The following is a 20,927-nucleotide window of genomic DNA, read 5'->3' on the forward strand; positions in this document are numbered from 1 at the left end:
TAATTTACTGGCTCTCCCCTCCTGAATGTTAATTATATTTCTTTACAACAGGAAAGAGATGTCCTGACTGGCCCAACTGTCAGGTAGAAGCCTCCATTCCAAGTTAGGAAACTAGCATCAGCTGAATTGTGGCTGCATTACCCAGCTAGCCATATGCTTGCTTTCTTCTATTTTCTATGTTTCTGAGTAAGAAGAGAGCTAATCCATAGAAAAATCCTGGAAACAATGACCAGGCCAGTAGCAATGAGAACCCCTTAGACTCATTATGATCTCTAAATACCATTTTCCAATAAAAAGAACCAGGTCTCCTAGGAGAAATGAGGACTCTCGGTCTGGGTCAGGAAATGTATAAGATTAGAACATATGGTCATCTCCGAAGTAAGGAAAGTTCTCAAAGGCTACAGGATTGTGTCAAAAAGACTCAACAGCATATTGAATAAGCTCCCACTGGCCAAGGGATAATGTAAGCATCAATAAAAAGATGGAAAAACAAAAATATATCAAAATCCACATGTGCATTATGATACTATACCAAGAAAAAGAGCAAACCAAGCAAGCAAGATGGACAATGGAGAACATATGAGCTTTGGAAGTCCTAAAAGACTGAGTTCTAGCAGAAGAGATCAGTAGCAGATGCCCTGCTGGAGTGGAATTCAGGAAGGCCCGGAGTGTGGTGGAGGGCATGCATTTGCCCTTCCTTGAAGAACACCCTCTGCCCAGTGCCCTGTGCCTTCCGGGAACTGTCCAACACCTGAAACATCTTCTTCGGAAATCTTGTCACTTCAGGACACACTTACAGATCTCACTAGGGACTGAAGGCTTCCTTGGTCTCCCCTCTCCTCTCTCCTTTCCCCTGGAGTTAGGGAGGCAAAAACACACCCGGCAACAAAGGCCTTAGGTGTCACCTTCAGAAGCAGAGAAGGACTATCTGTAGATGACAATGGGTTTTGTGGTCACTCCTTCTGCTTCTGGTTATCCCCAGCACCTGAAAGTCTTCAGCATCTCCAGTATATAGGGTCCCAAGAATCCCAAACTCTGCGTCAAGAAACATCAAGGAAAATGGCACAGACAACCACAGGAGCTGTAATTGGGTGGAGGGGACAACATTCTAGCCTAGCATGACCACAAGGGGGCTCTAAAATGGGGTGCTACTGGGGCTGGGCCTTGAAGGGTGGGAATCACTGGGCTTCGTGGGGATGAGACGGATACAGAGGAATGGCAGGTGCAATGTAGTGAAAGCAAGAGCTAACATTTATCTAGCACATACTCTGTGTTTGTTGCTGGGCTAAATGTTTATATGTAAAAGCCTGTTGACATTTCACAACCTTATGAAACAGGTGATGACAACATACCAGATGAAGAATCCAAGGCCCAGAGATGTTAAATAACTTGTCTAAGGTAATCCAGTAATTGGCAGGGCTGGGATTCAAACTCAGTTTTTTTCCAACCCCAGGGTCCACCACACTATGTGCATCAAGAGTTGAGAGGGATGGCTTGTGTGAGGGAAAGGAGTATGTGTGGAAGAGCAAGGAAATCCTTGAATGTGACCGTAAAGGTCTAGATGGGGTGCCACAAGGCAGGCCATGTGCTGAGCAGTGTTGCAGGAGGAAGGGCCTAACACATTTATGGAGGATGATGGAGGGGTTGCTGGGAAGATGGGAACCTGGTGCCCCCAGAAGCTCTACAGGAGGAGGAAGGACAAGCAGCAGCATTAGTGAGGAAAACCTAGAAGAGAAACAAGTTTACCAAATGCCAGTTGGTAATCAACAGTGTTCACCTTCAGATTTAAACAAAGAAAGATCTCCAGTCCCAGGCAGTCCACAAAACTCATATTAAATGCCAACTGTATGCCAGGCCCTGCCCTTGGCAGCCTCCCTCTGTTTCTTCTCCTTTTCCCAGTGAGGAAAATCAGGTTGCTGGCAGGCTCCTACAACCCGGCACCCTGATGTGCTCTCCTCTCCTTCCCACCTCCACTCTCATAAGGCAAACAGCTTTTCTCATATGTTTATGTTAAAACCATAAAGTCCAGAATTATTGCATTTTAACTTCAATAAGTTTTAAAATTTAAAAGTATTTATTTTTACTTTACTGGTCCAGTTTACAAGATAAACAATAACTGATATTTAAAAATTGAATCCTCTTTTAACCTCAATAAGTCTTTGATGAGAAAATTTTCTCCAGAGGGCAAATCGTCTTCCCCTCCAGTTACCAACCATGGAGCCAGCACAAGAGATGTGGGTCAGAAATGGGAACTTACATCCCAAGCACAATGCCCTTCGCTATCACCAGGGGAAGTGGGGACTCAGCGACATCTCTAATCTAGTAAATCTGATGCAGCTGTGCCCCAGGGAGTTAATCTTAGTTTGGAGCTGAAGAAAGGGGAACTTAGCTTCTCATCATCCTTGTGCTTTAAAAACAAACAAACAAACAAAAAAAATCCTGTTCCAACAGGCAACCTTCTCGCTAGGGAGGTGGGCTTTATTAGCCAAATACAAGTGTAGGAACTTCCAAACTTGGAGGGCCACCTCTTGCTCTCCGAATCACTGCCTTCAGGAGACTCTGCTCAGCCAGTGGTTCGGCGATGGGAGCAAACTCTCACTAGGTTGGCTCACCAGTTCCCCAGGAAGGCTCAGCCCGCCGGCCAAAGCTAAGAGACTGTGATCCCAAATGCCTTCGTGTATGTTAGGCGGGAAGCGGGGGACTTTTCCGCTTAGGTTCTCTGAGCATTGCCACGGGGCCGTTCTTTGACTACGTCAGGGTAATGAGGTTTGTATGGGCACTTCTCGCACCACCGATCAATCACTCTCGAGAGACCCTCTTTTTCAAACTACACGGCAGGCACAAGAGGGGAAAGAGGCGGTCCCAGCAGACGCTAACCACCTAGGTTCTTAAAGCCTTGGTTGCGTCTGGGCCCATGCGTCTGGAGACGCAGCTGGAGGGAGATTCCCTTCCGGGGCGCCCGCCATCGGCCCCTGGATTCCCAGCAAGGCCTCTCAGGCCCTTCGAGAACCCCCGCCTCCGGCTTCCCCGCCCAGATCTCGGAACCCCCAGGCCTGGGCCAGTCTTCGTGCCGGCCTTTCAAGGCCCAGCCGCCCGGCCCCGCGGCTCACCCTCGAGCGTCTCGCACTGCACCAGATTGAGGTAGTCCGCCTGGCTGAGCACCCCGGCCTTCAGGCCGCGCACCAGTCCCTCCAAGTAGCCATTGTCCACGTTGAAATAAAGCTCCGGGAAGAACGACATGGCTGCGGCGGGGGAGGCGAGATCGGAGAACCCCGATCGCCCGGTGGACAGCTTGATTCCAAGATCAGCTGACTCGGCGCCAGCAGCGGGCTGTCAAGCGGGTCAGGTGATGCGCGGGAGCCTCACGTGAGCACAATGGGGCGGGGCTCTGAGTGGCGCCCGGCTTCCGGGTGGTTTCGTCCGAAAGCATTGCGCAGGTGTGGGCCCTCTGGCGCCTGCGCGAGTAGGGCAGGCGTGCCTCTCGCTACCGGGTTTAACCAACTTGGAGTGTCTGAGGCCGGCCGCGTGGTGGCGCACGTGGCCGCGGGGATTCGATTGGGCCCTCTAGCTTTACACCCCCGTGTGGGGTGGCTGTTCCTGAGGGGCAGGCAGAGTAAAGATGGGAGTGAGCGGTGCTTCTTATGCTTGGAAATGTTCCAGACTGTTGAGTCAGTCTTCCCCCGAAGGGAACTACGGCTCGAGGGGCAGGCTTCAGTGAGGTCGCAGGTCGAGTTAGCTGCTAGCGGGCCCTGGAGCCTAATGTTTGCTTGGCCAGCCGGGAGTTACAGCCCTTACATGCATGGCGCGCTGCACCCGCATTTATTGTACAAGATTCTGGAGGGCTGGAGCCCGGCCCTTCTGCTTCCCCACCGGCGCCTGGCACCGTAAGAGGATGCATGTAAGTGATTCAGATGATGGGTAGCCTAGACCGTGGGGTAGGTGTGTGTGTGATTTCTTGGCTTGGCGGTATCCCCATCCTACTGTGACCTCCATGACCTCCCGCCTCCGACGGCCACGTTGGAAATAACGCCACAGCCTTGGGGTTGGTCCCAGCCTTTATTCGCTACCTCGTGCACAGCCCCGACCCCGACGTCGACCCACTAGGTACGGCTGCAGGGGTTCATGGCAGTACCCAGCTTGCGGCAGTAGCAGAAGGCGTTGAAGAAACGGCAGTAGCACGTGGCACATGGGTCGCAACATGGTACCTGGTGTCCCAGACAGGATTCATGCAGCCTTACGCAGCGACGCGGGGAGCGTGGCTCGCGGCCCTCCGGATCTAGTACCTACAGGAGTGAGGGAGCAGGATTTCAGGCATGGGCCTCTGAAGGCAGGTCCGGGGATGTCACCTGCCTCAATCCAGGCAGGATGGCAGTGGAGCATGGAGAGCGTAGTCTGCAGTATCACCCTGGGTGGGGGTCGTGAGGTAGAGAGAGGGGATGATGCCTGACGGCCCTCCCAGGCCTGTGGCCATCCCCCTTTTCCTGGGCGGTTACCTCTGCCAAAGCCTCGGCCTCCTGCAGCAGGGCTTCTGACTGTTCTGCAGTTGTTCTTTTCAGCGAGGACTGCAGGCCCAGGCCTGGAACCGATGATGTGAGGGCAGAACCCCCTCCCTCCCCATGCATAAAACACCCACCTCCAAGGCCTGGGGTTGGGAAGGGGGAAGGAGGGCTCATACCAAGCAGGATACTTTGTGGCCAGAGGGTATCCAGGCTCCACCCAGCTCCACCCCTGCCCATACTGACCTGGGAGCTCTGGGAACAGGTCCTGGTCAGGCCTTCTGATGCCTTCCAGGGGGGCCAGGCCCATCTGGGCCCCCTGCATGGGGGGCAGTGCCAGCAGCAGGGCACAGCTCAGCAGCACTGCAGGCAGCATGACCTGGCCAGCAATAAGACCCACCACTTAGTCCTTCCTCATCCTTGATGCACCATCTAGTTGCCCTACCCCGACAGAGACCTCCCAGAGATCAGGAGTCTCTGCCCAACCTGAGGTCTTACCTTTGCTTGCTGGATCCTTGCCTGGAGAGTTTCTGGCCACTCCGTGCCCTCAGCTTATATGGCAGGGTCTAATGAATGCCCCACACGTGACTGCTGCCTGCAGCTAGGACATAAGGGGCCCTCCCCAGAGGGTGGGGGCACAGCTCAGGCCTCTCTCCCTGCAACCTGGGCTTTTGGATGCTCTGTAAGAGGTGTGCCCATCTCTGATTTGGGGTGAGGTCCCCAGGTGCCAATTAAAGTTTGGGAACAAGATAGGACGCCCAGAACCCCCAAATTTCTACAGGACAGGGACCTGGGTAGGGGTGGGGAGGTTGGACAGGCTGGAGCCATTAGCAGTAACAAGGCAGGCAGCCCTGAGATCTTAATTTAATTTGTGGCCCCGGAGGTGCTCACTCAGACCGTGTGTGGCGTGTTGTTTCCTTTGCTTCCAGGAACTTTGGTCAAGGGCATTGAAGAGGGTGATGGGCCAGTGGCCAGAGTGGGGTGCAGACCTAGACCCTGGGGTTTTTTTGGAGGGAAAAGGGAGGGGAGAAGTCCACTTAGCCAAAATCAAGTTCTCCTGCCTCCATCCCTGGTCCTCCCCCCCGCCCCGCCACCGCCTTTGTCCCTCCAGGCTACTCCAAGACCCCCCACCCCTACTCCTTCTCCCAAACCCTTTTCCGCCTGGGGTTCCTGGAAGCCAGGGAGGCAGAACGGACTGTTCCCTGGGTGGGCGAGCAGCTTCAAAGTAAAAAGCTTTCAGGCTGCCTATCTCATTAGTGCTAATGGCTGTTCCCTTCCGCCCTGTGTTGTCAGGCCTGTGCCCACGCTTGGTCTCATCAGCACAAGGCCAGGGTGAAGACTGCCCTTTCATGAAGGTGGGAGGACACACAGGACCCCACCTGCTCCTGCCTTCGCTCTCCCCTCTGGAAGACTCTTTAATACACACTTGCCCATCAGGGAAAGGGGTACAGGCTGAATTACCTTCAAAACCTCAGTGTACAAACTGAGCCGGCCTGAGACAGTAGGAGGATGAAGAGGCCGTTGGGGTTTGCAGTCTAGGTTCACACAGGTTGTTCTGCCCAGGACAAGGCCTGAGGAAGTCCTCCCAGCAGCAGGTGGACACCATATGTTGTCATCTGACAGCCTTTGGCCTTCAGCACCAACAGTCGGTCTTGGGGTTCAGTTGCATGGGGAAGGCCTACTCAGCAGACAGCAGGGCTGTGGCAGCTTCATTCACAGATGGGCACTGATGTCTGTTCTGGTATCAGGCTAACACTGGGCTCACTTGTGGTTGGCACAGGATAACAGTCTAGGAGCTCAGAGGGTCACATACTACTGCCCAGAGGGAGGAGGCTGGGGAGTAAGGGAAAGCCTCTCTGAGGAGCTGGTCCCTGGATAATCCAGCAAAGGGCCATCCCCCTTTCTCCCCCTACAATGCCACTGGCTATTTTGGTGACAAAGAGCCACAAAGTGGACCTGGTATCAAGGTCTCCCTGGCAACTAACATTGACCTTTCTTTCCCAGAGGCTAGAGCTGGGCCCAGGCTTCTACTCCAGGGCTTTCTCTTCTCAGAGTGGTGCAGGGTGAAGGTATCAGGCACTAAATATGCTTCCATCTTGGTGGGGCCACTTGGGGTTCAAGAAGGGCAATACATCAAATGTACCCAAGGCACTTTCCCCAAATTCCTAGCCCCATCCTTGAAGATTCTGGCTGAAAAGTTGGAGGTGGGGAGCAGGGACTGCATGTGGATTTTGGAAAGGTGCTCCAGGTGAGTTGAGGTGGAGGCTGTGAGCACTTGGCTGGGCCTGATCGGCATCCATGCTGAGAATAGTTCATGTTCCGGGGCGGTGGGCTCATCCCACCCAGGCGCTCCGTGTCTGCTCATCTACAGAGCAGTGACTGTCTTCCCCTGTGTGTGTGGAGGTGAAGACATGGGCAGTGATGGGCAAGGGCTGAGCACTCCCGGGGCAGCCCCGTCCCTAGTCAGGTCCAGTGAGGGAGACAGTCAAGAAAACCAACCATCAAAACACAGTAGGATAGTGAGAGAAATCTAAACATTGGATATTTGATGACATTAAGGAATAATTGTTAATTTTTTAAGTTGTGATAATGGTATTATGGTTTGAAGTAGCTTTTTTTTAGAGAAATATAATGAAGTATTTACTGATAAAATGATATGAAATAATCCAAGGGAGGGGGAATAGCAGGACATGATATAGATGAAATAAAATTGTTTATGAGTTGGTAATTTGTTGAAATGGGATGATGAGTACACGGGCTTCATTATCCCATGACTGCTATCCTTGTGTATGTTTGAAAATCTTCATAATAAATATTAAAAACAAAGAGAATTATTTAAAATGCAATGGGATAAATGCTTTGATAGAAGAATGCCCCAGGAGCCTGTAGGACTAGGAGGGGCACCTACCCCAGAGGAGGGAGGAGCAGGAAGTTGGCTAGGGAAGGCTGTCTGGAAGAGGAAACTTTTATTCATTCATGAAGCTTGAGTAAGAGTCAAGGGTGGAGCCAGACAAGGGACAATGTAAGTTTCCTGGACCCATAATTGGCACTTGATTTACCAAGCTGCCTGGTTCTACAGCATAACATTGGTAAGGCTCTGCTCCAAGCCTGGTTCCTGCTGGATGAGCCCCAGCCTGGTGAGCAGTCAGTAGACGCTTTTCTCCCCCCTCCCCGCCCCACCCGGGGTCAGAGAGTTGGCTACTCCCAGAGTTGATTCAGTCAGTGAGTCAATCAGCAGACATCTATCACACGCTCCACATTGTATCACTGCTGTGAGCGTGCACAGGTTCAGACCCTAGCCCCAAGTGCCCAGCAGCTGTCCTGCCACCCCATCAACATTTGTTTACATGCTTTCCCACCCCGCCCTCCTTCTGCCCCCCAGCATTGTCACCTACCCGCCTCCCACCGCCTCTGAAGTAGCCCCAAACATTGCCTGTGGCTTTCTGGTCGTAGTTCTCTCTATATATCTATATCCATATCTATATCTGTTCCTCTATCTAAAGTGATATTTCCGTTGACTTATCACATTTTATTTGTTTTTGCAAATAACCAATCTTTGGCTTGATTTTATCAAATTTTGTTACAATTAAGTTTCTGCCTTCCTACTATTTTCTATTTCCCTTGGGTTTGTTGATCCTTACATTTATCTTTCCTCCTGATGAAAGAGTTGCCTACATCTAGTAGTCTATAAAAGCCCCCCCCCCCAGCCCGTTTCATCTGCTAATGAGTATAAATACTGTGGGGGTAATTTTACTGGTCAGGAACTGATGTTCCCAGGATCGTGCTTGTTGACAAAAAGAAATGTTCTGGGTGGCGGATTTGGGAGACCCGGCGGGAGGCAGAGTCTGCTTGGTGAGGCTGGGGAGGGACCCAAACATAGGGATCCTGATTTCAGAGAGAGGAAGAGAATGTGGTTGCTATGTGTGGGAGATCAAGTATGAATACAAGGAGGGGGGCTTAACCCCTATCTCTCCTCTTTTCCCTCCTCAAGGTAGTCCTCACCTCCAAGGGCACTGTTCCTACTTTGTCCAGCAGGGGGCAGCAGAGCACCCACTGGCTCTCAATCCTACTTTGTTCTGAAAACCAGACCCCCTCCCAGCACACTGCCCCTGCCCTGTGGCTCATCTGTAGGACTTCCAAAAGGCAGAGGTTGTCTGGAGAGGTGTGGTCCCCTCAATTATCCAGGGAGGGGAATCAGGATGGATGGGGGTTATTTCAGGCTGGTGTCTTGAGCCCTCAGCTGGGCGGGATGGTGCTCCTGGAAGAAAGTCATGTTTGTTGCATGAATACCGAATGCCAGCGCTTGCCATTCTCCCATTCGTGCAAGAACAATTTATTGAGTGCATGCTACATGAAAGGCATTATACCAAGGCTTCCGGACTTGGAGTCTAGGTCAGAGGCCATGGTGACCTGAAACTCCTGATTCTGAAGTCAGACAGGCTTTGTGGGCTTTCCCGTTGCATTGAAAGTATAGGCTGGAGCCAGGCCAAGGGAGAGTGGAGCAAGGTACAGAGACCGCTGATGGACAGACTACAAGGGGACTCAGGCCCAGAAATACCCTTTACCCTCAGGCCTTGCTCTAACTCCCAGTCTCCTTCCCCTTACAGTCCTCCCTTTCAGTGCTGGAAGTGGGCCCTTTATCAGGGGTCCCCAGAACAGCTGAGCTGTGGCTGGAGTGTTCAGAGGGAATTTCACAAAGGCCCAGGGGTGCCAAAGAGAAATAGGCCCAGCTAGTCTGGTTCATAGGATGTGGCTTGCAGTCTGGATGCTTGGGCCCCACTGGTATGGCAAAGGCCATCCTAAACTCCAACCCCAGCCCCCTCTGAAGACATCTGCAACCCAGTGTCCACTCCCAGATGCCTGCAGACATAGCCAGTCCTTCTTTCCACTTGCCAGGGATTACCTTTCAGTGTGAAATACTCTGTTTCTAGGGGGGTTGCAGCACCCCACCTTCTGTCTCAGGGTGACTTCTCACTGTCAACATGTCTGAACAGGCAGACAACAGCCTCCACACTCACAGGAAGCCCACACAAAGTGGTGAGGGGCTTATTCCATTCCAGGTGATGAGAGGACCCCTGAATTTAAAGATTATTTATTTATTTGACAGAGAGCAAGATCAAGAGGGAGCACAAGCAGGGGGAGTGGCAGGCAGAGGCAGAGGGAGAAGCAGACTCTCCAGTGAGCAGAGAGCCCGATGCGGGACTCGATCCCAGGACCCTGGGATCACAGCCCGAGCCGAAGGCAGACACTTAACCAACTGAGCCACCCAGGCGCCCCGAGAGGACCCATGAATTCACCAAGATCTCTGGGTAAGTTTGAGTCCCCAGCAACCCTTCACAGAGGCATAACACTGTTGGGCTGGGAAGGGGGTGCCCAGGATGTCCCCTTCATTGTTCCTAATCTATCCCCATAGAAGGGAGCAACCCAACTCTCTGGGGATATTCAATGGCTGAGCTAAAGCCCAGGAACATAAGGGTTTTCACAACAGGAACCTCAGGTGACCTAGGAATGATTCTTATCCTAGGAATTTCTTCCTTCCATCCATCCTTCCTTCCTTCTCCATGCCAAGCATGGCATGCCAATATGGGCCTCGAACTCAGAACCATGAGATCAAGACCTACACTGAGATTAAGAGTCAGATGCTTCACTGACTGAGCCATCCAGGTGCCCCAGGAATTACTGTTTCTTTCTTTTCTTTTTTTTTTTTAAAGATTTTATTTATTTATGTGACAGACAGCCAGCACGAGAGGGAACACAGCAGGGGAGTAGGAGAGGAAGAAGCGGGCTCCCAGCGGAGGAGCCCGATGTGGGACTCGATCCCGGAACGCCGGGATCACGCCCTGAGCGGAAGGCAGATGCTTAACAACTGTGACACCCAGGCGCCCCCAGGAATTACTGTTTCTGCTAAAGCCCCAGGAGGTCTCCAACCTGTTCATCCCTGCCACTCGGGTTCTGTGCAGGTAACGAACAGAGGCTGCAGAACTCTGGATATAGGCATGGTGATGCTGTCTAAGGCACTGGGCACAGGGGTGCGCTGGTACCGGAGTTGACAGACTCAGGGTGAACCCAGGGTCAGCTAAGGAAAGCAGCGAGAGCTATGGCAGCTCCCAGGGTTCTCTGGACCCCCTCCTTTTTGCTGTTACCCCTTCCCATCTCTTTTGCTTCCAGCTGCAAAAAAAGGCCTGGGAGGTAGACGTATAGGAGCTGGGAGGAGGTTGAGTCCTTGGGGGCAGTGGTCATCTGGGGACCTTGGTTGGATAAGATAACCTTCCAGCTTAAACCTCCGGAGCACAGCTCTGACCCCGGCACCAAGGCCCAGCCCAGCATGGGAGGAGCTCACAGGGTGCCCTTTTGCCAACAGCCCGGCTGGTCACTCCCAGTTTTGCCCCTGTAGGCCCTGTGTAAACTGTCTCCACCAAGCCCTAGGTAGGGGTCCTCCTCCCCATCTCTGGCCAAAGCCAGACTTTGTATCAGGATCTGGCATAGAAGCAAGTTTTCCTCCCTCCTTCAGCCCTTTACCTGCTAAGTTTATCCAATGCCCCACAGCAGGACTCCCATCCCTTACATGTAATTCTCAACAGAACGTCAAAATAAGCCATCCCCATTTTCATAGATCGGGAAACAGGCTTATAGCCTAAGTGACTTCGTTCCGATCACTCCCCTGAGAACGGGCTGGCCTGCTTTCCTTTCTTCCTTGCATGGCTCAGGGCTGTTTTACAGCTGGAGAAGGATAGTGTGTGTACATGCACGTGCAGGTGCACATGGTGGGGGTGTGTGCTCGCGTGCACACGCGCACACACGCACGTGTGTTATCAGGGGGTTGTCAGACATGCTGCCCTACGATGTCTCCCCACACACCTCCTGGCGGTGGAAACCATTCACCCACCTACAGAGCTCCCGAGAGGTGCACAGACAAAAACAAGCAGCCGCTGCACCCCCGCTCGACTCACCCCCCATGGTGCTGTGGGCTCAGTTGGGCGCCAGAGCTGTGCTGAGTGTCCTTATGCTCTTGGACACGTTTCTAAATAATCTATGAATCAAAGAAGTCACAAGGGAGAACTAGAAAATGTTTCAAATTGAATGATAATGAAATACAATATATCAAAACTAATGGGATGCAACTAAAGTACACATATATTTAAGGGCCTTTGTTAGAAAAGAAGAATGGTTGAAAATGGATTATGCAAACTTATGTAAGTGGTGGAATGGTGTTGGAGTAAGTAAGAGACTATCTTTTACTTGTACCTTGAAGCCTTCACAAAAATTAATTTGAAATGGAGCATCAGCGTAATTGTGAAGGTAAAACAGTGAAACTTCTAGAGAAACATAGAATATCTTTATAACCGTGGACTAGGCAAAGATTTCTTTCTTTTTTTTTTTTTTTTTTAAGATTTTGTTTATTTATCTAACAGAGGGCACAAGCAGGAGGAGCAGCAGAGGGAGAGGGAGAAGCAGGCTCCCCACTGTGGGGCTCCCTCACAGGACCCTGGTATAATGACCTGAGCCGAAGGCAGACACTTAACTGACTGAGCCACCCCGGCGTCCCTAGGCAAAGATTTCTTAAACAAGACACAAAGGGGGCCCCTGGCTGGTTCAGTCTGTGAAGTGTACAACTCTTGATCTCCAAGTCATGAGTTTGAGCCCCATGTTGGGGTTCAGAAAAAAATGCTTCAGAAAAAAATAAAATATTTAAGAACAAAAACAAACAACTTGACTCAGAAAGCTCTAAGCATCAAAGTTTGATAAATTAGACTTCATTAAAATTAAGAACTTCTGGTCACTAATTAAAGATATTTAAGAAAATGAAAAGTTAAATTACAAACTGGAAAAAGAATGTTGCGATACATGTATTCCAAAAAAGACTCCTGCAGACTATGTAAAGAATTCCATAGTCATTATGGAAAAAGGACTAGAACAGGCCTCCAAAAAAGAGGATTTCCAAATGGCCAACAAGCATGTGGAAAGGTACTCAGTATCACTAAAGAGGTTTAATTCATACAAAAATGTGAATTAAGACAACGAGGGGCACCTGGTGGGCTCAGTTTGTAGAACGTCTGACTCTTGATCTTGAGGTTGTGAGTTCAAGCCCCACTTTGCGTGTAGAAATTACTTTAAAAAACAAATAAATAAAAATAAATTATGGGGTGCCTGGGTGGCTCAGTCAGTTAAACATCTGACTCTGGATTTCAGTCCAGGTCATGATCTCAGGGTTTTGAGATCAAGCCGCATGTCAGGCTCCGCGCTCAGCATGGAGTCTGCTTGAGATTCTCTCTCTCCCTCTGCCCCTCCCTCCACTCATGTGTGCTTTCTCTCTCTCTCGAAGTAAATAAATAAAATTCAAAAATAGATAAAGAAATTTTAAAAATAAAACCACCATGAGATACTATTGTACACTAATTACATTGGCTAAAATTAAGAAGATTTACAAAACCAATTGTTGGTGATGATATGAAGTAACTAGAACTGGTAAGAGGTAAGCTGGAAAACTGCAGTATTCACTATAACTGCTGCACCTGACCTATGACCCAGCAAGTTCTCTCTTTGGTACAAACCCAGGAGAACTGGGTGTGATTTCTACTAAAATGCATGTATAGAATGTTCTTGGCAACTTTATTCATAATAGCTAAAAACTGGGAAGAATCCAAATATCCAACACCAGAAAAATGGATCAATAAAGGTATATACATACAGTGGGAAACTATACAGCAATAAAAACAGAATGAACTGCTGTATACAACATGGATGAATCTCCCAGACATAATGTTGGATGAAAGATGCCAGCCACAGAGGCATCTGGGTGGCTCCGTTCGTTGGGCATCTGCCTTTGGCTTAGGTCGTGATCCTGGGGTCCTGGGATCGAGTCCCGCATCGGGCTTATTGCTCAGCGGGTGGTCTGCTTCCTCCCCTGCCTGCAGCTCCCCCTGCTTGTACTCTCTTTCTCTCTGACAAATAAATAAATAAATTCTTAAAAAAAAAAAAAAGATGCCAGCCACAGAGGAGTGAATGTGGTATGATTCTGTTTATATGACGTTCCAAACTAGGCAAAACTGTAACAAATGGAGGGGCACCTGGGTGGCTCAGTCAGTTGAGTGTCCAGCTCTTGGTCAGGATCTCAGGGTTGTGAGATCAAGCCCCACGTGGGGCTCCTTGCTCAGCGGGGAGTCTGCTTGAGGTTCTCTCTCTGTGTCCCTACCCCACTGTGTGTATGCACACACACTCTCTCTCAGTTGAATAAATAAATCTAAAAAACAAAACCAAAAAAAACCCTATAACAAATGGTGACAGAACTCTGAATAGTGATTGATTCTGGGGGCATTATTGACCAAAGGAGAGGGATAAAGACAATGTCTGCGTGCTGGAAATGTTTTATATCTTCATCTGGTTGGTGGTTACACAGGTGTCCTTTTCACTGGGGGTTCTTCCCTGACTTTGGACTTCCCACGATGCTTTTCATTCTTTTTTTTTTTTTTAAGATTTTATTTATTTACTTGACAGAGATAGAGACAGCCAGCAAGAGAAGGAACACAAGCAGGGGGAGTGGGAGAGGAAGAAGCAGGCTCATAGTGGAGGAGCCTGATGTGGGGCTCGATCCCAGAACGCTGGGATCACGCCCTGAGCCGAAGGCAGACGCTTAACCGCTGTGCCACCCAGGCGCCCCATGATGCTTTTCATTCTTAAACTTTTCTCAGTGCATCTCTCCTCAAAGCAACTCTGTGTCATTTGAAAAGGGTGCTTCAGACCATAAACCAAAGATATCCTTTTGAGGTGGTGGCTGTGGGGCCAGGAGGAAAAGAGTGCCTGCTATTTGGGTCAGTGGCATTGAAAGTGGTCACTTCCACAGCTTGCCTTGTCTCTTGTGACACTTACTGTCTTCCTGTCTCTAGGAGTTATCTTCAAGATGTTGACTTGTGGGATTTGCAGAGCTTCTCAGTATTGTACTTCTTCTTTTTTTGTCTCTAGATTATTTCTCCAGGGGAAAAGGCAGTGATTTCCTAAAATTCATATGAATGTGAAGAAGAGCAGTTGTTGTTTATGGTACAAAATAAAAATAGTAAAAGGGGAAAAAAACAGACATTACCAATGAGATATCAGTTGTCATGAACAGACAGCTCAATTCAAATTGTCTTAAATTAGGGGCTCCTGGGTGGCTTGGTCGGTTAAGCGTCTGTCCTGGGATCAAGCCCCATGTTGGGCTCCCTTCTCAGTGAGGAGTCTGCTTCTCCCTTTCCCTCTGCTGCTCCCCCTGCTTGTGTGCTCTCTCTCTTTCTGTCAAATAAATAAACAAAATATTTAAAACACACACACACACTAATTGTCTTAAATTATAAAAATAATTTAATGGCTCATATAATTGAAAAATCCAGGAGGCTGGTTTCAGGTGAGGTTTGGTACCAGGGCTTTTGGTTGTATAAGGACTTGGTGTGATAGATCCGGCTGGTTGACCTCCTAATACCTATTCCCCTTTCTTCCCAAAAGAAGCCCAGTTTTGTTTGGGGCAGTGCCTAGTTAAACAGACTAACTTCCTCAGATTCCTTAAGAGTTCATGGTGTGACCCATGAGACTTATGGTGAGGACTTCTGGGAAAGTTTTGCTTCCCTGGCACAAGTGTCTCCCTTTTCTGCTTCTTTTCCTTTCAACTTCCTGTTCATGATCAACTCAGGACCATGGAGGCAACAATTTTGAGAATGGATTAAGCTACGGATGGCAGGCAAGAAAAGGAGGCTTCCTGGCTGTGTAAACCAGTTGCATGAACCCTGGCCTGTCTGCCCACCTCTTGATATTTTATTGCGTGAGACAAACATGAAATAAATATTTATTTAAGCTACTCTTAGGTTTTCTATTACTTGCAGCTGAACACATTCCCAACTGGTATCTTCAGTTTCTTTCTCTTTTTTTTCTTTACTTTTTTCCAAAGATTTTATTTTATTTATTTGACAGAGAGACAGCCAGCGAGAGAGGGAACACAAGCAGGGGGAGTGGGAGAGGAAGAAGCAGGCTCCCAGTGGAGGAGCTTGATGTGGGGCTCGATCCCAGAACGCTGGGATCACGCTCTGAGCCGAAGGCAGACGCTTAACAACTGAGCCACCCAGGCGCCCCTTTTCAGTTTCTTTATAACTCTTTTTTTAAAGATTTTGTATATTCATTTGAGAGAGGGGGTGGGGAGAGAGAAACAGCATGAGCAGGGTAGGGGGTGGGCAGAGGGAGAGAAAGAAGCAGACCCCACACCGAGCAGGGAGCCCAAGGTAGGACTTGATCCCAGAACCCTGGGATCATGACCTGAGCCGAAGGAAAACACTTAACTGACTGAGCCACCCAGGCGCCCCAATAACTCTTGGCCATGTTTTTTGTGGTAAGTGCTTCATTCTAAGGCTTGTTTCCCTTGTGGACCCAAATTGGCTTCCAGGAGTCTCTGAGGCCTCTTGCTTCCTCACTCACATCCTACAGGAGAGAGTCACCTTTGTCCCACAGTTCCCTGGTCCTGGTTCTAGAAATCCTGCTGGCATCTACGGCTGAGGGTTGTGGCTGGAGCATTCCTGGTGGGTTCTTCTGATCTAGGTGGAACCTGATGGTCCTCCTTGGACTTTAGCTGAATCCTTACAAGCCCCGAGCATCCCCAGGATCAGCTTGTGACTCCCACAGCAGTTCTGGCCTCCAATGGCCTTGCCCCTGGAGTGGCCCTGGGGGTGGAGTGGGTCACATGGGCCAGCACCTTCTGCCAATGTCAGGGTCAAAAATCTACCTTTGGGAGCCAGGTCTGGCTTTTGGTTTGGGCAGGTGTTGACTTTGGGAAAATTCCCAGCCCAGAAAAAAAAGACTTTTGGTGTAGAATCTTGTTCTTCCTCAGTACAGCTTTGAAAGTCGTGTGCTCGGGTGTTTTGTTGGTAGGATAGCAGCTGGGCAGTATTCAAGTTGCTGAGAGAGGTTTAAACTACAGAGGCATCTGAGTATTGTCACAGTCTTGTCTGAGGTCGCATAGCTTGTAAGTGGTGGAGCCGGAAGGTGGCTGACATTCCAGTGACTCCCAGCCACAATGCTAAGACACTACGACACTTGGGGTCAATATTGGTTTTTTTTTTAAGATTTTATTTATTTATTTGTCAGCGAGATCGTGCACAAGCAGGCAGAGGGAGAAGCAGGCTCCCTGCTGAGCAAGGAGCCTGATGTGGGACTTGATCCCAGGCCCCTGGGACCATGACCTGAGCCAAAGCCAGATGGTTAACTGACTGAGCCACCCAGGCACCCCTCAATATTGTTTTTAACACAGATTCACATTAATTGCATTACAAGGACACAGGAACGTTCTTCAGTTCCACAAAGAAATATGCCTTCTCCCATTTTCCCTGAAGCACAGGGCCCCTAGACCTCTCTTTTATTGTCATCCTTTTTTTCAAAGACACAGGTGAAGAAAAAACAGCATTGGCAAGGTGAAGGAGCAAGACTAAAAGCCACACTTGGACTCAGTATTGGGTCAGTGTGGAGTGTGTGCTCGGTCTGAAAGGGGAAGTTGTTGACGCCAGGCTGAGGTGCAAGCCCCATGTTGCCAGAAAAGCCAGAAAACTGATTTTTTTTTTTTTAAGATTTTACTTTTAAGTATTCTCAACACCCAGTGTGGGGCTTGAACTTACAACCCTGAGATCAAGAGTTGCACACCCCACCCACTGAGCCAGCCACGTACCCCCAGAAAACGGAATTTTTTAAATATGCTGTTTCTTTGTTGCCTCAAGAAGCTTTATGCGGGTTGTCATGCTCCCACTGCCAGTGTCATGGGAGAGCACTTCTGCCCTTGCGGTGGTTCTAGCCTGAAGTGCTTTGAGAACAGGAGCAGTTTCCTTCTTCCTGCAGTCCTGGGAGGTTTCCTGGAGACAGTTGTGTTTAGGGGGGTTCCTAAAGGTGGAGGGAGCTTCCCAAAAGGAGAATTGGGAGTGATTTCCATACAGCTTTTGCATAGTTGTTCACTGCAGGAATGCTAATAGGCATGCAGACTCCAGCCTTACCAGCCCTTGACCCCCACCTGACCCACACCCTCAGCTTCCTGGTTCCAGGCTCGAAGTACTCAGCCCACTTGTGCCATCCGGTTTCTTCTTCCCGAGAACTAAGGAACAGCTGAAGGAGGCCCAGGAGTCCTTCCAAGTCCTCCCAGCCAACCTGGCCTAGGGCCTACTCCCTGGGGTTGGCAGAGGGAACCCCCAGCTCTTGGGGCCTTCCCCTTGACCCTTGAAGGTGGGACAGCAAAGAGAAGGGAGGAGGGCCTGAGCACTCCCCAGGGGTGAGAGAATCCTCCCCAGGCTATCTCTACTTTTCAAAAAGGGTAAGCCAACCAGAATGACTGCCTGGGTGCCACACTTGAGTGTACGGGGTGTGGGAGACAGCACCTTCTGTCTTCTCAACTCCATTATCATCCAATTTCAACATCACAAATAGCACAGCAACCCCATATTATGGACCTCCCGATGTGATGCAGTAATCGTCAATGTCGTATTCTTGCCAAAAATGTTTAATGCAAATCTAATCTTGAGGAAACAATCCGATAAATCCAAACTATATGCTGTAAAACCAGCCTGAACTCTTACGAAAAATAATCAAACAAGAAGGCTGAGTGTGGGGTAGAGAATATTCTTCTATATTAATAGAGACCAAAAAGACCTAAGAACCAAGGGCAGTGTGTGAACCTCGCCTCCTGAATTAAAATAAACAGGCTAAAAAGGCGCCCTTGAGGGGCGTCTGGGTGGTTCATTCTATTAAGCTTCTGACCCTTGGTTTCCGCGCAGGTCGTGATCTCCGGTCATGGGGTTGAGCCCTGCTTTGGGCTCTTTGCTCAGCACCGACTCTGCTTGTCTCTCTCCCTCTGCTACTCCTCTCTCTCTCTCTCTCCATCAATCTCTAAAGTGAATTTAAAAAAGGCATCCTTGAGGGGCGCCTGGGTGGCACAGCGGTTAAGCGTCTGCCTTCGGCTCAGGGCGTGATCCCAGCGTTCTGGGATCGAGCCCCACATCAGGCTCCTCCGCTATGAGCCTGCTTCTTCCTCTCCCACTTCCCCTGCTTGTGTTTCCTCTCTCACTGGCTGTCTCTATCTCTGTCAAATAAATAAATAAAATCTTAAAAAAAAAAAAAAAGGCATCCTTGAGACCAGTGGGGACGACAGCACTCAATTACTACTGATTTGCTCAAATGTGATAATGGCAGTGTAACTGTAGAATGCTGACATTTAGGGCTAGATGGTGCTCCTGAGGGTTCGGCAGCGCTTCTGGTCCCTGCCCACTAGGTGTCAGGAGCACGGCACCCTGCAGTTGCAACAAGCAGAAATGTCTGAGAAAATGTTTGGGAATTAGGTAGTATTAACAGTTGCATCACGTCACGAGTATATGAAAACACACTGGATTGTACATTTGAGAATGATTAAAATGGTAAATTTTATGTGATGTAAATTTTTTCTCAATAAAGAATGTAATTAGGGGCGCCTGGGTGGCTAAGTCAGTTAAATGTCTGCCTTCCACTCAGGTCATGATCCCAGGGACCTGGCATCGAGTCCTGCATCCGGCTCCCTGCTCAGCGGGGAGCCTGCTTCTCCCCCTCACTCTGCTGCTCCCCCTGCTTGTGCTCTCTCTCTCTGTCAAATAAATAAATCTTAAAAAAAAAAAAAAAAGAATTTAAAAATGTCTCCCTTTGACATTGTCAAATATCTCCTGAGGGACAAAATCGCCCCCAGCGGAGAACCATTGGTGCAGAGAGTACATCGCCTGGGGGTGGGGGGAGATGCAGGCCGAAGGCTTTAGGAGGGAAATGTCTTGTTTGTAACTTACTTTCAAAGAGCAGATGTGGCAAAATGTTAGCCATTGTTGAAACTAGGTGACAGATGTGTGGGTTGTTCTTTCTGTAAATTTAAAATTGTTCCAAAGAAAATACAGTTTCAGAATTTCTGTTTACAACATCCCAAGGGACCCATGATAGGTGCCAGTTGTGCAGCCTCCTTTCAGATGGAGTGTTAGGTGCCTACATGGGTTGGGTTGGTCAGTCCTCATTCCTTCAAGGGAAGACTCTTTCCTTATCTCTCATCCCCCCTTCCTCTGTGTCTCTTGTCTCTCTCTTCTCTCCTGCCCTGTCCCGCTCCAGGGCTGCCTTGAATATACTGGCTCTGTGGCACCCACTGATCTGTGGAGAGAAAGGCATCCCATCCTATGGACAATCACCCACCCGGACTGGGTGCAGGTGATGGGCTCTGTCAGTTCCTTTGTGGTGAGTACTCTCCCCCGTGGTGACTTTAAAACATGGTCACAAAATTCTGTAGCACTGGTCATATGAAGGGACAGGGTCTCTGTCCCCCTCCTTAAATAGGAACGACAACTGCTTAAGCCATAGAATAGAGTGGAAAAGCCTAGCATCTGCCGTTTCCTGTCTCTTTTGAGGTACTTACACTTGGAACCCAGCCACCATGCTGTAAGGAAGTCCAAGCCACCCTGTGGAGAAGTGTGTGCAGAGAGAAGCAGCATACGGCAGCAACTGGAAAGCCACATGAGTGAGTCATCTTGGAAGTGGCTCTTCCAGCCCTAGCTGATGCCACTGCGGTGAGGTGAGCTGTCCCTGCTGAGCTCTGACTGTTGTGCAGATTTGCGAGCAAACTACAAGATTGCTGCTGTCTTAAGTCACTACTTTTTGGGGTGGTTTGTTTGCAGTGATAGATAACGGATGCATCCCCTGTCCCCCCTCCGCCGCCAAACTGGGGGCCACAGGCTTGGGAGGCAGGAAGTGGGCCAGCTCTTTGTTCCTGGAGCTGGGACCTAGGTCAGCACTTAATTCCTTCAACAAGTATTTGTTGACTGTCCACCAAGTGCTAGACACTGTTCCAAGGGCCGAGGAGTTAGCCGTGAATGAGACCCTGAGAAAGGGCAGTGAGGGGCACTGGCTTCCTGGGGGAGGCTATTTCTAAGCTGAGGCCTGTCTAAGGAAAAGGAGTTAGCTACACACAGAAGCTGAGAAAGGGCAGATGCAACACCATATGCTAGTTCTGGGTGAGGTTGCCAGATTTGGCAAATAAAAAATAAAAATTTAACACCCAGTTAAACTTGAACTCCAGATAAATAATGAATACTTTGTGTGTGTGTGTGTGTGTACGTATGCCCCATGCAGTTTTGGGGACATACTTATGTTAAAAAAGTATTCATTACATATCTGCAATTCAAGTTAATTGGGAGTCCTGCCTTTTATCTGGAACCCTAGTTCTAGGGCAGAAAAGAGAGAAAACCTCATGATTTCAAGAGACAGTTCAGAAAGCTGGAGGTAGCACAGTGGCAAACAGGGTGTGACATCAGAAGTAAAGGTCACAAAAGGCCAGCTTGCCGGGTCCATTCTGAATTTCATTGTGAAGCAATAGGGAGCCATGAGAGGGTTTAGAGCCAGGGAGTGATACAATCAGATTTGTGTGTTGGAACAATA

The 20,927-nt window shown here is 49.4% G+C and overlaps 2 protein-coding genes across 2 annotated transcripts in view; both read right to left on the bottom strand.

The window, feature by feature from the left end:
• The window catches only part of ATP6V0D1 (ATPase H+ transporting V0 subunit d1), a 35,444-nt gene extending 32,092 nt beyond the window's left edge, over nucleotides 1-3,352 (bottom strand). The window contains exon 1 of the mRNA XM_045814875.2: nucleotides 3,111-3,352. Coding sequence (XP_045670831.1) covers nucleotides 3,111-3,240 — 130 coding nt within the window. The 5' untranslated portion in view covers nucleotides 3,241-3,352. The remainder of the gene's footprint in view (nucleotides 1-3,110) is intronic.
• Nucleotides 3,353-4,052: 700 nt separating this feature from the next.
• AGRP (agouti related neuropeptide) lies at nucleotides 4,053-4,875 on the bottom strand. Its single transcript, XM_045814928.2, has 3 exons — nucleotides 4,743-4,875; nucleotides 4,494-4,576; nucleotides 4,053-4,283 (listed from the first exon to the last, which is right to left on the bottom strand). The coding sequence occupies exons 1-3, from the start codon at nucleotides 4,870-4,872 to the stop codon at nucleotides 4,101-4,103; spliced, it is 396 nt and encodes a 131-aa protein (XP_045670884.1). The 5' UTR covers nucleotides 4,873-4,875; the 3' UTR covers nucleotides 4,053-4,100.
• Between the last annotated feature and the right edge of the window lie 16,052 nt (nucleotides 4,876-20,927).

The sequence above is a fragment of the Ursus americanus genome, chromosome 21 (genome assembly GCF_024610735.1).
Source record: "Ursus americanus isolate L20-20 chromosome 21, mUrsAme1.1.p, whole genome shotgun sequence".
NCBI lineage: Eukaryota > Metazoa > Chordata > Mammalia > Carnivora > Ursidae > Ursus > Ursus americanus.

Excerpts from the sequence above, each read along its gene's own strand:
- AGRP (XM_045814928.2), bottom strand. The coding sequence starts at position 4,872 with ATGCTGCCTGCAGTGCTGCTGAGCTGTGCCCTGCTGCTGGCACTGCCC. Across the intron at positions 4,577-4,742 it reads CCTGTTCCCAGAGCTCCCAG|GCCTGGGCCTGCAGTCCTCG; the intron begins GTCAGTATGGGC and ends CATCGGTTCCAG. Across the intron at positions 4,284-4,493 it reads AGGCCGAGGCTTTGGCAGAG|GTACTAGATCCGGAGGGCCG; the intron begins GTAACCGCCCAG and ends TCACTCCTGTAG.